This window comes from Cynara cardunculus, assembly GCF_001531365.2.
Source record: "Cynara cardunculus var. scolymus isolate 2C chromosome LG 16, CcrdV1, whole genome shotgun sequence".
Lineage (NCBI taxonomy): Eukaryota > Viridiplantae > Streptophyta > Magnoliopsida > Asterales > Asteraceae > Cynara > Cynara cardunculus.
The window spans coordinates 6,964,141-6,981,065 of NC_037543.1; the positions used below are offsets into that span (position 1 = coordinate 6,964,141).

Consider the following 16,925-nt stretch of genomic DNA (forward strand, 5'->3'; position numbering starts at 1 on the left):
ATCTCACAGTTACCACAAACTAATCAGTTCTCATTTGATTAAGCCCCATATATATATATATATATATATATATATATATGTATGTATATATAGATTGTTTTATTCAAATTTATTCCCAAAAGATTATTTCTGACATTTCCAAATCCGTTCTTTTTTTTATTGCAGTTTATTTTTTAAATTTTATTTTCCATAATACGCAAGTTCCATTTTTTTTGGGTTTGCAATCATGATGTGATTGATTATTGTGCAGTTTTCGATATTAGTTTGATTCTTTCAAAAAAAAATCTTAATTTCACCAAAATGGGTTGAATATTGGATAATTTTTTTGCTTTACACTCTGTAAAAATCGTTGGGAGTTAATCAGGAATGAGTGTCATGTCAACGATGTTTTTTATACCATCGACAACGCTTGTTCGTCAAAGGATGTACGATTGAATGATGCAGACGATCTTGTTCCAGGGTTCAATGAAAATAAGACTATGCAGAACATGTTGAAGGAGGGTTGGCTGAATTTGATCACGTTGATCCAGGTCTGGATCAAACTGTCGAGGATGATATTGAAGTTTTGAAGGACGATGTTCTCGAGTCTTCTTACCATATAGAAGAGGAAGGTAATAGATTTGGAATTATTTTTTAGGGTTGAGTTTTTCATTATCGAGGTTTCATCAATTCAAACGCTAAACAGTTGGATTTGATTTTTCGCTATTCAAGTATGTATTCATGAACCTAAATTTGTAGTCGTGAGTGTTAGGATATTTAAGTCAATGAATAGTTTCTTTTAATGATATAACAATTCAGTATTTTACTTTTCAGTGGAGTTTGAGTACTGTTTCACAATTTGTTTTTGGCTACTATTACATAATCCAATGCAATAATTTGTGTTTCATGATATGGTCTTCACGAAACGGGATATTGTTGTTCATGAAATAGTGTTGATGCTAATGAACATTCTTGCTCATCCAAATATCAAGTTTCATGAACTTGCAACCACAATAATGGTCTCTGACTGATTTGAGTTTGGCTCCAAAGATCAAAAGTGTCTGGAGGTCCCAGGTTCAAATCAAAGAAGAAATAAAAATCCCTTGTAGCCACGGAAATTCGAATGTGGTGACTCCGGGCTACCCACAAAGTAGATGGTAGCCCTGAGATTAATCGACTCGAATAGCGGGTTGGATATCTAGGTTAATAAAAAAAATCATGAACTTGCACATTCATGAAACTGTATATATAGAGAGAAGTGAGTTATTATGCAATTCTTTACATTTATACAATCCTTACAGTTAAATCATGAGTGTCCATTTGATCGATTGTAACTATCCTTAATTATAAAAAAAAAAAAAGAATTTTCCTATATTTATGTGGTTTATTGGTAATTGGATGTGAGACTTTCATAATTAGCATTAAGGTTGTTTATTGGATGTGAGGGGAACAGAACCAATCATCAATTGAATGTTGGATTTTTCTAACCGATCCAATCCAATGGATGATTGAATCAGTTCAGTTGATCCATCCATTGGATATTCTTATTGGATATCCATTTGATCCAAGTGGATCCATCTGACATCCAATGGATGATTTGATCATATACGAAGACATGAACCATAAATGCAGGTATGTACCATCCCCAATTTTAACATAATGTATTTTAATGAAACCAAGAAAATTCTATATGTATCTATTTGCAAATTTTAACAGTAAGAATAAGAACCACAAAATTTTTGGAGAACAAAACAGTAAGAACCATCAAGGGTTTAACAACTTCACAGTAGGAACAAAACAGTAAGAAGTAAGAACTATCACAGTAACCACAAATTCTATTTTTATATATTTGCAATTTTTTAGAGAATATCACAGTAAGAATCAGCAAAGGGTTTAGCATCACAACAATATCAAAACAGTAAGAACTATCAAAGCAACCACAGATCAATCTACGAGGAAATACCTCAAGGGTTTAACAAGTTACAACTAGGTCTAAACAACAACTTACTGGGCTTAAAGTAGAAGTCGTTTTAGAGAGTTGCTAATCGAGTATAGAGATGATAACTCTCATTTTGAGTGTTATTTACACTTTGTTAATGTGTCTTTTTATTTTCTTATAGTTTGTGTTTTTTCTTTATGTGTTCGTATTTCCTCTTTTTATTTGTTTTATTATTATTTTGAGTTGTTGAGGATAAATATTTGTATTTTGATTAGTGCATGTGTTGTCTTTGGAGCTGGTACGCCATTGTGGCAACAACGTCACCATTGTGCTATAGATTTTTACTACCAAATTGGTGAAATATGGAGTAGAATTTGACCAAAGTCAACTCTGAAATTTTCATAAATAAGGAGGAGTTAAACAAGAAATACGAAGACAAATTAAGGGAAGAAGACACCATGAGAGGTCCCTTTCTCTCTCAAGTCATTTTCTCATGTCAAATCTCTTTCATCCCTTCTTTCCTCTTCTACTATATAAAGGGGATTGGTATTTTCATCGTGAAGCGTGATTGGACGTGACTTAGAAGCTGAGAAGTGTCATTTTACTCGGGTTTATTGTAATTTTATTTTTTGCAAGCTTACCTTTTGTTTACCACTGTGGTGAGCTTGTGGCCACATTGTTTCGTTTTATTTTGATGCAATTTAAGTTTAAGTACGTTTTTTTTTTGTTATGTCTTCCCTTTTAACTGTTTGCTAAAACCCCTCTTTGGGTGTGAGTGTAAGCCAAACCCGAGAGATCAGAATGTAACACTTGGGTGTGACCACTTTTGCTAACTCTTCAGTTTAGTCATTCGAGTTGAAGCCTTAACTCAACGCGGACAAACCGATCACTTGTGTGTATTAATATGAGATATTTTCACCCACAGGTGTGCGGATTTGAAAATACGGCTTGAATGATGCAAGGAGGCTTGAGAAAATCTTCAATAATTGCATGTACAAAGGTTCAGATGTCGGTCGAGTTGGTGTATCATAGAGATGTGCGCATCTCTCCATACTGACGGAGCTAAGATCATCGAGATCTACAACCGAAAGTTAGCATTTGTGAGAACTTTATGATAAAATCGTAATCACAACCCATGCGACATAGCTTCAAGAACATGAAATCATATGGGTTATTATTGTGACCGATTTCGTCAACCATTTAAGTTATTATATTACTCCCATGGAAAACTTACATCCATACCCATTTTTTTTATTACTTGTTATTTAAATCACCAATATTATCTCAACAACAATTAATTTTATAGAATTTAACTTTGCACCAAAAGTTCGTGGAAATATCTGATTCTTAGTATGACAGTCCTTGTGGATACGATTTTTGGTACCTTACCATTATATTACTTGTAAGCGAACTCAGTAGTTGGTGTATACTTGCCATCAACATCACAATAAGAACAAAACAGTAAGAACTATCACGGTAACCACAAATTCATCTTTGAGGAAATACCTCAAGAGTTTAATAACTAAGAATTAGATCTAAGCAACAACTTATTGAGTTTGAAATACAAGCCGTTTTAGAAAGTTGATAATCAAGTATAAAGAGTTGCTAATCGAGTGTAGAAATCTACTCCGACGTATGAGTAGCCGTCGCAAATTTGGGAGTGGTTGTCAAGAGCTGTTGTGGACGCCGGTGCCAATTTCAGATGCATACTGATTTGGCGATCTGGGTATTTAGGCTTCTTACTTCTTAGTTTTATCTGTGGATTTAAATTTTTTGGATATGCACCGGTGGGAAAGATGAAAGTAATAAAGTGATATGTTTTTGGTTTTCTAAAATTTTAGTGTTTATTAAATGTTTTCTAATTTTATTTTTTAGTTTTCAATTAAATATTATATTAATTATTAACTGGATAAGTTATTGGATGATAAGTGAATGAGTTCGGTTGGTTTTGATTGAATGGTTAATTGGTACGGTTCGGTCAGTTTTGGATTGCCCTCCAAGAACCGACCGATCCAAATTGAATGTTGAAATTTTTGATCCGATCCTATTCGATTACAATTGGATACCCAATCATTATCGGTTGGTTCTAATTGGATTAAATGACTTTTTGCACACACCTAATTAGCACATGTATAAATTAGTATTCAAAATACTATCAACACAGAACCCTTCACTCTTCCTTTAACACGTAGGGCAATGGCAAATTAACGACCTCCAAAAAGCAAAGTGGATCAGAAAAAGAGGCATAAGCTTTGTACATCCCCCATCTAGACACAAATAACTTAGAGAAATACCCTGATAACAAGGTTTGTTATAGCCGATCATTAACCACCCACCAAACCATCTCGATAATGACATACATAAATAGCCATAGACACAACAAAAAACCTCTATGCATGAACCCAAGTCTTATACAAACCGTTTTCACACCAACGATGAACAACACAACCTCATCCAATCACAATACCCGATACACAACACCAAAGACCCCTGATCAGTTATACAACAACCAAAATGCTTTTAAAAAATTCATGTGAACACATACCATTTTCTCTGGGTCCTCGTATTTGCCAACCACATATTTAATCATATCATACTTTTCGACACAAATGGAGCCACCGTTTAGCACTAATCCAATAACCGTCAAAACACAAATCAACGAATTAAGATACTTAAAGCGTTGTTTCCTTTTGTGCTCAATTTTCATCTGCTCGATACATGTTTCGTCTACTTTTTAGATACAACGTATGTACCGTGTATAACCTAACCGGACCCACGTGATACATTTTTTTTATGGTACCTAAGACACCAAATCTACCGCCATGAAAGCGGGAATGAAGTATTTCTACATGATAATCCGGCGGGAAATTTCCCACACTCCAATTAAGCCAAAAAATTGCCCTATAAAAACCAATATCCCCCGAATCCCCATCTTTTGTGCTTTCTCTCTCTTCGCACCTCTTTAAGTCGGCCCTTTTGCCCTTTTCCCTTCTACCTCCTACAACATTTGCAGAACTGTGAGGAAAACCCTTGTCGATCTCCATGGCAAGACGATCCAAATCGAAGGAATCAACGGAAGAGTCTTTGTCTAATTCTTCCGAGGAGGAACAGGTCAATGATCAGGAAGAAGAAGAAGATGAGGAGGAACTTGAAGCGGTTGCTCGGCCTGTTGATTCCGACGAAGATGAAACCGCCACCGCCGCGGTTGAGGCTACCGGTGAGGAACAGGACGAAGAGGAAGAATACGAGGTTAGTTGTTTTTGATTTTTAGTTTATTTTTGTCGTTTTGGATGATTTTGTGGATGCATGTTTAGGTTTGAAGTGTTTTGCAGGGTAACGTTTTTATGATACATTTTTGGTGTGGTTTTGTGATGCAGGATTTTATTAGGTTTCGTATGATCTTTTGGTGTGTTAGGGTGGTTGGTTTAGGTTTAGTATAGCTGCAATCTATATATTTTTCTCTTCTGCGAAAGGGGGAAGTCGTGTGATGTGCCAAAATGCTTGATTTTAGATGTAGTTTGGCTAATGCTTTCACTATGCATAGACGCTCCCCTGGAGTTGTAGTTGGTAAATGAAATTGCTTCCTTTGCTTAGTGTGTTATAAGTGTCTTTGTAAAAGAACACTACTAAAATTAACTTAGCAACGTTTTTAAAATTGAGTAGAAAGGAGCAGGCTGGAAGATACGTGGGCATAACAAGTACTAGGACTGAATAACTGGAAATTATATAGAACACAAAGGGATCTGATTTTGGCTTGTGTTTCGGGGTTTAGAGAGTTGAACTACTTTTCTCTTGCTCTGGACCTCCCCATTTATACTATTAGTCTACGTGTGTTGATTTCTCTTTGGATAATTGGGGAATTCTCTAGTGCTGCTGGATTTAAAGCAATTGTAATGGCATTGACTTCAGCCTTTTGTAATTTTATATCGTTCTTTGAACCCAACTTTCAATGGAGTTGAAAGGTAGCCTGATGAAGTCATTGGAAAGTTGCCTTCCTCTCCAGCCATCTTTTTTATGATGACATTCATGCCTCTGGACCTTGTCTCCTCCATATTTCTTTTTCCCTTGACTGTTATATATGTCCATGTTTTCAGCAAAAAGAATGGCCTGTCTTATGTTGAACATGAGTGGTAGGATCAGAACACCTCAGCAAGTATTAATATGCTATAACTGCTGAGCAATCTTTTAGCATGAATTTTTTCTGTGATTTGTATTAACAAGTATGTTGACCTTCCCCTAAAAAATGGCTACATTGATGTTATTGAGTAGACTAGTTCCATTGATGATTTGTTCACCTTGAGCTTTCAGAACTGATATTGTCCTAGACATATATGATTTGATATTTTTGATGGAATCAAGTTGTACATTTCTGATAGTTAAGATGTTTATTCCTGCCATTTCTTATAGCAGTGTATGAAACTGAAGCTACAATGAGCTGAACCAGCATTGTCATTGTTATTTGTGTGTGTATATATTACATGGTCTCTTTATTACTTGCAGGATGGTAATGATGAGTCCAACAATGAAATTAGTCATCGTGAAAAGGCCAGATTAAAGGAAATGCAAAGGTTGAAGAGACAAAAGATACAAGATATACTGGATCAGCAAAATGCTTCTGTTGAGGCTGATATGGTGTGTCATCTAGGAAAATCACTGTCAAATGACCCTTTTGTTGCTTTTTTATGTTCAAATTAAACCCATTAATGTGGTTATTCCTGATATTGCATTCTGACAGAATAACAAGGGAAAGGGGAGATTGAAGTTTTTACTGCAGCAGACAGAACTGTTTGCTCATTTTGCCAAAAGTGACCAATCTGCTTCTCAGAAGAAGGTGAAGGGAAGGTAAAAACTGTACTGATTTGGTAAACTTTGAAACCTCATCATGAAGATGTTCCATTTGAACCATCAAACATATTTGGGTGATCTCAGTGGTAAGGATGTGGAGATGACTAATGCATTTATAGATGGAGTTGAGATTGAGATGTATGTAGTTTAAACCAATTAGTGTCAAATAGGAAGAGTGACATCAATGATCATAATGGTAATGGATGTGGAGATGACTAATGCTTAGACAGGTTCCAAGTATCTTAATAACCATTCAATTCTATTAAAATTAAAATTGCCCCATGTAGTTAGGCTTATCCAAGTCCTATCTTATCATGTTAATTCTATACATACATACATACATACACATATATATATATATACATATATTAGCTTTGGTATGATTCACTATCTTTACAGGTGGTTTTGGGATTTTGTATGTTGAATTAGGTTGCCAAAGCCCAAAACTGCATTGGGGTTGTATAGCTTTGATTGTATTGGTTAAAACAATCTGTCTTTCCAAGCAACTAGTTATTTTATAAAATTATGGTTGTGGTTGACTGAACAAGGATAAAAAATGTGGGGAAGGCATAATAGTAAGGTGGGTAGACACAATTGTTGCCAGTTCTCCAACCTCCATTTAAGGATGACTTGTGCCACGGACCAGACAAATACATGTTTTAGTGTTGTGATTTAGTGATAAAAGACTGCTGGTAACCTGTTGGATAGTGGGTATATTATGGTTTCCATTTCAAATATATGGAAGCAAGATGTAATACTATGGTACATATACATCTACCTGTATGTGTCTCTTTCAGGCCTAAATTGCTATAATTTTCTTGATCCCACTGTCAGTATTATGTACAAGTGTGTGTATTTACATTGTTCTTTTTAGTATGATTCACTTTTGCAGGTGGATGTTATATCTATGGTTTCTAGAACCACATTTTTTTGACCATTTGCTCTTTAAGGCTATAAACTTGTATATTTGGTGAACTATTGTTGGAATAATCTGTTGACTGTCAATGTCTTGTCAATTTTTATGTTATGAGGTGCTAATATATTATTTTTATTATTAGTGTTTTTGAAGATTAAAGATGCATAAATAACATCTCTCAACATGTTATGCTAATATGAACCTTATTTGATGGTGATCCTTTGTTTTATTTTGGTGCTTAGTGGTCGTCATGCATCAAAGCTCACTGAAGAAGAAGAGGATGAGGAGTATCTCAAGGAAGAAGAAGATGGTCTGTCAGGAGCAGGACATACCCGATTGTTGGTGCAGCCCTCTTGTAAGATTTCTCTTCTTTTTTCTGCTAAGCTGGTGTCATGTGATTTATAATATGATTAAATGGAGATGTGTTCATAGCATTGAACTCTGAACTTCTTAGGCTTGATGGTATTTGATTAATGCCTGACATGTTATATGTTGCATTTTATTTTTATATGCTTTGTTCTTCTGCTGATGCATTTATAAAGTGCTATGCACACATATGTTGATGAATATTCTTTTATTTTTAGGTGGATGGTGTCTTTTAAATTTTTTAACCTGTATCCTGTTTAAGTTTTTCTGTACTCTGAATCACTTTTGTTTGATGCTCCTAGCTACATCTATAAATGCATGTCTTAAGAGAAACGCTGGTCTCAAAAGATTCTGGTTAACCAGCATTCTTTGCTGGACTAAAAATCAATCACATCAATATGTTGTAATGATTTTTAATTGGTAAATTTGGAATTTTGGATTGAATCTTTTCCAAAGCAATGTTGCATCTTTTTGTTATCACAAATTCAAAACTGTCTTCTTGTTTTTTTGGGGATGAAGGGAGTGTTTTGTGTTGGCTGTAACAATGTTTGAAACTGCCACATTCTTTAAAATAAATTTGAAGTGTATTGTTTTCCTTTTTAGCTAGCTAGCTTGTTTATAACTTGTTTTCAATCTGACAGTATAAGGTTTACACTGGCTCCTGAATTTTGACTTTGGGTTCTGTCAATTTTTTGTCAGGTATTCAGGGAAAGATGAGAGATTATCAACTTGCTGGCTTAAACTGGCTTATAAGATTATATGAGAATGGTATAAATGGAATCCTTGCAGACGAGATGGTATGACTAATCTTTATCCTTAGCCTTAGTTTTATAATGCAACTCCTGCTTGCTGACCACTTGTTAATGATCATGGCTTGCTTTATTATTGATCAGGGACTTGGTAAGACCTTACAAACCATCTCCTTGCTTGGTTATTTGCATGAGTTTAGAGGAATAACTGGTCCTCACATGGTTGTTGCTCCAAAGTCTACTCTTGGCAACTGGATGAATGAGATAAAACGCTTTTGCCCAATTTTGCGTGCTGTAAAATTTCTTGGGAATCCAGATGATAGGGTATGCTGCTGGCTTGTTTTATTAATTTTAGTGCTATTTTGTATAAGCTTGCAAGTGTTAATACCCAAATTTACAGAAATATATACGGGAAGAGCTACTTGTTGCTGGAAAGTTTGATGTGTGTGTCACCAGTTTTGAAATGGCCATCAAAGAGAAGGCTACCCTACGCCGCTTTAGCTGGCGTTATATCATAATTGATGAAGCTCATCGAATTAAGAATGAAAATTCACTCCTTTCAAAGACCATGAGGATATACAATACCAACTATCGTCTTCTTATCACAGGCACACCACTTCAGGTATGGAATTTACTTTTTTTGCAGTTTGCATGTTTGATACTTTTGTTTCTCTTTTTTTTGCGAATAGTCATGCACATTGTTTCTCAACAATATTAAGAGAGTTCATAGTAATTTAAAAACTTTTGATTTGTGTATTTTAATGAAGTTAATATGCTTCATTTTCTGATTGTTTTGGCCTTCTATCATGTGAAGTGGTTGAGGCCCAGGGGGATGTGGTGGAATATCCCATCTGCCCTGGGTTCAAATCCAGGCATTCACAACAATTGTGGCCACTGAGTTTATAAGGGCTGATGTCTTACAGTTGCAATTCATTTGCTTCCCTTTATTATCTTTCTATCTGTTTGTGATCTTGTGTTGCTCAATATTTTATCATATCAGACTTAGTTTTTTGGGTGTTCTTTTGCTTACACAGAACAACCTTCATGAGCTCTGGGCACTGCTGAACTTTTTGCTACCTGAGATTTTTAGCTCTGCTGAAACCTTTGATGAGTGGTTTCAAATTTCTGGTGAAAATGATCAGGAGGAGGTTGTTCAACAGCTTCACAAGGTATGCTGGGTGCTTTAGGTGAAATAGTTTATGCTTTGATGGTATTGTTATACCTTATTTGCCTCTGTTTTCCATCTTCAGGTTCTAAGGCCCTTCTTACTTCGAAGATTGAAGTCAGATGTGGAGAAAGGTTTACCTCCTAAGAAAGAAACCATTCTCAAGGTTGGAATGTCTCAAATGCAGAAGCAATATTATAAGGCTTTACTGCAGAAAGATCTTGAGGTAGTAAATGCTGGAGGTGAGCGAAAGCGCCTGTTGAATATTGCTATGCAGCTCCGCAAATGCTGCAATCATCCATATCTTTTTCAAGGAGCTGAACCTGGTCCTCCTTATACTACTGGGGATCATCTTGTAACAAATGCAGGTAAATGCTTTCACCTTCTTCCCTGTATCCATATGCATTCACTGCTGTGTCATCTATCTCTAAAAGTTTTTCTTTAATAACAGGCAAAATGGTACTTCTAGACAAGTTGCTCCCAAAATTGAAGGAGCGTGATTCAAGGGTCTTAATATTCTCACAGGTTCGCACCTAACTGTTTCTTTTGTTGTATTGTATGATTTTATATATTTGGCACTTATTCTTGCAGCATTGAAGTAATGATTTATCTCACTTGAATCAATTTCAATGAAATTCATTGTATGTTTTTAAATTATCATGCATTTACATTGTCTAGTTATGTCACTTGTAGTATCTTAGTATTATGATTTCTTATAATTATATATGCTATGTATAATGAAAGATTTTTTATGAGCATGCTCTCATCTGATATAATTTTATAGATGACAAGACTGCTGGACATTCTTGAAGATTACTTAATGTATCGTGGATATTTGTATTGCCGTATTGATGGAAATACTGGTGGTGAAGATCGTGATGCTTCAATTGATGCCTTCAATAAGCCAGGAAGTGAAAAGTTTGTGTTTTTGTTATCAACTAGAGCTGGAGGCCTTGGTATCAATCTTGCTACTGCAGATATCGTTATTCTTTATGATAGTGACTGGTGAGACACAGGGGTCTTTTTTTCTGTTTCTTTTTTGATCTTTTGGTTTGTTGACATGACTTATTTTGGCGTGTTTAAACTACTGTGTAGGAATCCACAAGTGGATTTGCAAGCTCAGGATCGTGCTCATAGGATTGGGCAGAAGAAAGAGGTTCAAGTGTTCCGGTTCTGCACTGAGGTTGTGCTCATTGTTTTTTCCTGCACTTGATTGAAAGCTGCTGAATAATCACCCACTAAATTTTATATTCTAATTGATTTATAACAGTACACTATAGAGGAGAAGGTCATTGAAAGGGCTTATAAAAAGCTTGCACTTGATGCTTTAGTTATTCAACAAGGACGCCTAGCGGAGCAAAAAAGTAACCATTTCTTCATCACAGCTTCATTTACTTTACCCAGAAAGGGTTTTTATCTCATGTAGATGTTTTAGATTTTAATGTGCCATTTTTATAATTCTTTGTGATGTTTTTTTACAGCGGTAAACAAAGATGAGCTGCTACAGATGGTGAGATTTGGTGCTGAAATGGTGTTCAGTTCAAAGGATAGTACAATCACGGACGAAGATATCGATAGAATCATTGCTAAAGGAGAGGAGGCAACTGCTGAGCTTGATGCCAAGATGAAAAAATTTACAGAAGATGCAATAAAGTTCAAAATGGATGACAGTATGTGGTGGATTTGTTTTTTATGCATCTTCGCCGTTGGTTATTTTGTGCTTATGCAATTTTAATGGGTTGTGAAATTAATATATTTTCATATGCAGCTGCTGATTTGTATGATTTTGATGACGATAAGGTATTGAGTGGCTTGCCTGTTATGTGATAATGTTTTATTACATATGTGGCTTCAATAGCATAACTTACTGACCATGACATTCATCCCTATTGTGATTGTGAAGGACGAGAACAAGTTTGATTTTAAGAAGATCGTCAGTGATAACTGGGTCGAGCCTCCAAAAAGAGAGCGGAAGCGCAAGTAATATCGACTTCTAGTTCTAATTCATGATATTTAACTGTCTTGTAATCTATCTTTTAATTTTGCTGTTATTTTTTTCAGCTACTCGGAATCAGAATACTTCAAGCAAACAATGCGTCAAAGTGGTCCAGCAAGGCCAAAGGAACCCAGGATTCCTCGCATGCCACAATTGTATGTTTTTCTATGATTTTTTTTCCTTGTTTTGGAACTTAAATTATTGTCTTTTCTCTTTTTTTATATAAAAATTCATTTCCAACATATCTGTTGAACTTGCTACCTTTTATTGTAGGCATGACTTCCAGTTCTTCAACACACAAAGGCTTAGTGAGCTGTATGAGAAAGAAGTGCGCTATCTCATGGTGGTATTAACTGCAGCCCATAAACTTTTATGCATCTACCATTATTGCTAATCGTCATGGTTTTAGACTCGGGAGTTTTCTACTCACTCCTGATATTCTTTTCTTGGCTCCTTGAATTTTCAGCAGGCACAACAGAAGAATCAAGTGAAAGACTCGATAGAAGTTGATGAACCAGAAGGTATGATAGAAGCTTAAGTTCTGTGTTTATTTTAATCTGAACATTTTAGTAGCAAGGTACTAATTTATTGTGAATCTGTAGAGGTGGGAGACCCTTTGACTGCTGAAGAGCAAGAAGAAAAAGAGAAACTACTGGAAGAAGTATGTGTAGATTTTTCTTTTTGTCACTATATGATACGGAATGTCTTGTATTTAACTTGGTTCAATGTGCTTTTCTTTTTGTTCAGTATGTTAAAACATGATAATTCTTGATCCCAGGGATTCTCCACGTGGAGTAGGAGAGACTTCAATACATTCATAAGGGCCTGTGAGAAGTATGGCCGGAGTGATGTGGGTAGTATTGTTTCTGAAATGGAAGGAAAATCGGAGGAGGAAGTTGAAAGATATGCCCGAGTCTTTAAAGAAAGATACAAGGAATTGAATGGTAAGTGCAATTCTTTTTGTAATTTCACTTGCTTACACATCAATTTTAGAAAAGAGCCTTGGTAACTAAGTTATTGATTAGTTTTGCAAGAGGATACTTGATACTCTTAATGGATTTTAAGAGAATTATAAACCATTATCATAACATCCCAAAGGTTTCATTGGGTAATTAAATACTTTGAGTTGATTGCTTGTATAGCTTAAATGGTATCTGGTCTGCCCTCCAACCAAGGTTCAAAAAGGTGTGAGGTGTGGCGTGGCGGTGAGGTCAAGCCTTGTCGTGGCGCTTTTCAAGGCGTGACACAAGGCTTCAAATTTGTATATCATATATAGGGTTTTATATATAGATATATGCTTTCTATATATTATCTAATCAGCTAATGATATTAAAAAAATGTACATTCATATTAGAAGAAGAAAATCATATAGATTATTTTTATAAGAATAGGTTTTTGATTCAATGTTTAAAATAGAACTTAGAAAGGTAATTTTACAACTTCATTTTAACCGTGAATATGGAACTGTGAGTAATGTGACTAGTTAGATCTATAAAAGTGTAAAATCTAAAGCTAAAAGTGTAAACACAAAATAAAGAACAAAAAAATATTTTTTTTTGGAAAAAGATCACGTGTTACAAAAAACGTGTGCCACGGTGCGCCTCAAGACGCCATGGCGTGAGCCATGCCTTGCAGAAACGTTATGGGCCATTTCATAATGGCGGAGAAGCATCTTGCCCCATATCGTGCCATGGCGTGCCTTTTTGAACACTGCCTCTAACTGACAATATCTTTGAGGTTGTGGGTCTGAATTCTTCTTTTTTCTTTTGCTGGTTCAAACAATTGTAATTGAAGTACTGATCCATCTGGAGTGTTCCATTTTTAATTAAAAGAAGTTTCATATGTTTGCTTTACTTGTAAACATTTGAGCTATTTTAATAGTTATTAACTTTGATTTGAGACTTATGGTGTGTGCTGTTTTTAACAGATTATGATCGAATCATCAAAAACATTGAGAGAGGGGAGGCTAGAATTTCTCGTAAAGATGAAATAATGAAAGCAATAGGAAAGAAATTAGACCGTTACAAGAATCCTTGGCTGGAGCTTAAAATTCAGTATGGTCAGAACAAAGGCAAGCTCTACAATGAAGAATGTGATCGATTCATGGTAAGAATCTCTCTCAGAATGTGATTTGTGCACTGATGGTATTTATTATAACAAGATTGTAATTTTACAGATTTGCATGGTTCACAAACTTGGTTATGGGAACTGGGATGAACTGAAGGCAGCATTTCGGACATCACCTTTGTTCAGATTTGACTGGTTTGTCAAGTCTCGAACTACTCAGGAACTTGCAAGGAGATGTGATACACTCATTCGTTTGGTGGAGAGGGAAAATCAAGAATATGACGAGAGGGAGAGACAGGCTCGTAAAGAGAAGAAACTTGCTAAGGTTCAACTTCTTTTTCTCGCACAACTTGTACTCGCTCAAAAATATACGCAATGAAAAAACAACCCTTCTTAATTAACTAAATGACAATTTAACCCTCAATAAAGAGCGAGTAATGAATGTCTCCATCTCATAGTCAAAGGGTAGGATAGGAAAGTAAGCACATACTTTTGAAACTGGAAAGCAACTTATTTTTGAACTTGAATATTTTAGAACATGACACCATCGAAGCGGGCCATGGCACGTCAAGCAACAGAGAGCCCACCTTCTACTATAAAGAAGCGGAAGCAATCGTCAATGGATGACTATGTTAACTCGGTAATGATATTTCTTGTTATTACTCATCTACAGTGAGTTGGTTCGGTTTACGGAAGTTGCTGATATGGCGATTTTTGCAGGGAAAGAAAGGCAAATGATGAGAGGAGCTTGGATGCAGCATCTGATTAATAGTAGTAGTGGTCATAGATGAGTAGTTAGTAAGTAGTATATATATGAATTTGGCATTGCCAGAATAGGCAGGAGGGAACATGGGTGTATACAATGTTAATTTGGTGCTACTCTGATCGGATCTCAAATACTGTTAACTGGTGCTTACCAATTTCGGTTTTTTATATTTTGTATTCAGCTGCAGTTGAAGAACAGGGCATGTTTTGCTTGTTTAAATACCATGGAACTTATAAAAGCTCTTAAGCTGTCTTTTTAATGTTCCATTACGAGGAAAAAAGTTGAAAAACCATTAAGTTCCATTGGCATGCAAATCACATACAATTACATTTGCAAATCGCATAGTGAAGGTTTTGTATTACATCCATTTCATTTCATAAAGCATGTACTGTGTATAGCATGCGTCCAACAAGATAGGTAATGAGCTGTTTTGGTATTTGCCGCAGAATGATTCATGATATAGTGTAAAATGAAATATAATTGTTTGGTATTTGTTTATAATGAAATTAAAGTGTTGAATGGTCAAGGGAGATCAATGAAGTAAAATCATTCAGAAGATTTTAAGACCATTAAAAGATAGATTTTTTTGTCAAACTAAATTCACCTCTTAATGATTCAAAGGTTGTCTATTCCTGGAATTATTAAAAGGTAAAAGAAACATGAAACAGCCCCTTATTCAGTTTTTAAAACTGCTGTTATTGAAAAGAAGACGAGACTATTTTCAAGCCAATCATAATACTGTTTTGTTCTAGATATACACAATCTGATTACTAGTAATCAAAACATTTAAATTATATATTTTAACGATAATATTTAAATTTTTGAAAGGGTATTTTTGGAATATCTTAAATTAAACTAAAATGGTACTCACGCAATGCAGCGAAATACATCTTGATTTTAATATTTCATTTTATTTTTTTTATCTCAGTCGATGTTATAATATAGTCTTATGTGATTTTGAAAAAACAATGATGTTTTTATTTTTAATAAAATATAAATTTGAAGATATCATAAAATTTTGACAAAAATATATCGATATTAGCATCAAATTAACTATTTAAAATTCCTTATTTTTTGTGTAATTTTTAATTTAATTTTTTTATTATAATTTAATTTAGGTTCAATAACGAAGTAATTTATATTTGGTTTAATAATATAATTTTCTTATAACAATAATAATTAATTATTTTGTTAGAACTCGATAATTATTCTAATTATATTTTAGATTTTTTATATTTTAAAATGAGATGTTTATTCGCAGTTAATTACACGAAATCAAACATGGAGCTTTAATAAGTTATACTTTATGCATAATTTACTTGTAGTCTGAAATTTTAAGGAATATGCATCAATGTACAGTATTTCGTATATAAAAAATAGTTTCTAAGAATTTTAGTCAAATGCTTTATAATATAGTATAAATATTTATTATAAAACATTTATTTTTAAAACAAAAAGGTACAAGTCGTATATCATATAGACTAGTTGTGTACCCGCGCAATGCGGCGGGAGCCATGAATTTTAACAATTTTGAAGTTCCATTGGTTTTATAAGATAAGATTTAACGATGATATATGTTACACTTGGTCTTTACATATTAATACAATTTGAATAAATAAGAGTTATGGTTTCAATTACAGATCGGTGAAAAAAATTGTATGACAGTTTAAAATCCAACATATTTAAACGACTCGACAAATGTGTTCTATTTACACCAAAAGCAAAAAACCAAGAAACTTGAGTTTTAAGATAAATACTCAAAACCAATAAAAAAAAACTACAAATTTGACATCTCATAAGCCATGAAAAGACCAAAAAAGATGGGTTTTAGAATGAAATTTCAACTGCTTACCCTCTTTCTTGTCCAGAAACTCAGATTAAGGTTGAACTAATACATGTATATATATTTTTCAAAAAAAAACCCAAGAACATATTAATTCAGAACATATTATACAGTGCAATTTAGACAGCCTAACCCCAAAATATATAATATATATATATATAAATAAATAACTATAAAAGTATAAATCGTAAATATTAAAAATATTTTTTCACAGTATATATAATATATAATAATATAATTAAGTCAAAAACTATTCAATATTGGACTCATTTCGAAAGTATTAACGAGACGATT

At 34.3% G+C, this 16,925-nt stretch overlaps 1 protein-coding gene across 2 annotated transcripts; it reads left to right on the top strand.

Moving 5' to 3' along the window:
• The first annotated feature begins 4,854 nt into the window (after positions 1 to 4,854).
• Positions 4,855 to 15,031, top strand: LOC112529176 (ISWI chromatin-remodeling complex ATPase CHR17). Of its 2 annotated transcripts, XM_025140295.1 has the most exons (25): positions 4,855 to 5,167; positions 6,419 to 6,550; positions 6,654 to 6,760; positions 7,922 to 8,034; positions 8,745 to 8,842; positions 8,939 to 9,118; positions 9,195 to 9,416; positions 9,829 to 9,963; positions 10,045 to 10,327; positions 10,411 to 10,484; positions 10,744 to 10,964; positions 11,055 to 11,142; positions 11,230 to 11,323; positions 11,441 to 11,629; positions 11,728 to 11,759; positions 11,863 to 11,939; positions 12,021 to 12,110; positions 12,229 to 12,301; positions 12,422 to 12,476; positions 12,558 to 12,616; positions 12,734 to 12,899; positions 13,883 to 14,061; positions 14,132 to 14,347; positions 14,558 to 14,662; positions 14,743 to 15,031. In XM_025140295.1, exons 1-25 carry the CDS (start codon positions 4,961 to 4,963, stop codon positions 14,758 to 14,760), a joined length of 3,213 nt encoding a protein of 1,070 aa, XP_024996063.1. In that variant the 5' UTR covers positions 4,855 to 4,960; the 3' UTR covers positions 14,761 to 15,031. The 2 variants fall into 2 exon arrangements, with proteins under 2 accessions (XP_024996063.1, XP_024996065.1); XM_025140297.1 differs by lacking the exons at positions 4,855 to 5,167; positions 6,419 to 6,550; positions 6,654 to 6,760 and having other exon boundaries at positions 7,948 to 8,034; positions 8,939 to 8,945; positions 9,032 to 9,118.
• The last annotated feature ends 1,894 nt before the right edge of the window (positions 15,032 to 16,925 follow it).

Excerpts from the sequence above, each read along its gene's own strand:
- LOC112529176 (XM_025140295.1), top strand. The coding sequence starts at position 4,961 with ATGGCAAGACGATCCAAATCGAAGGAATCAACGGAAGAGTCTTTGTCT. Across the intron at positions 9,417-9,828 it reads TCACAGGCACACCACTTCAG|AACAACCTTCATGAGCTCTG; the intron begins GTATGGAATTTA and ends TTGCTTACACAG. Across the intron at positions 9,964-10,044 it reads TTGTTCAACAGCTTCACAAG|GTTCTAAGGCCCTTCTTACT; the intron begins GTATGCTGGGTG and ends TTCCATCTTCAG.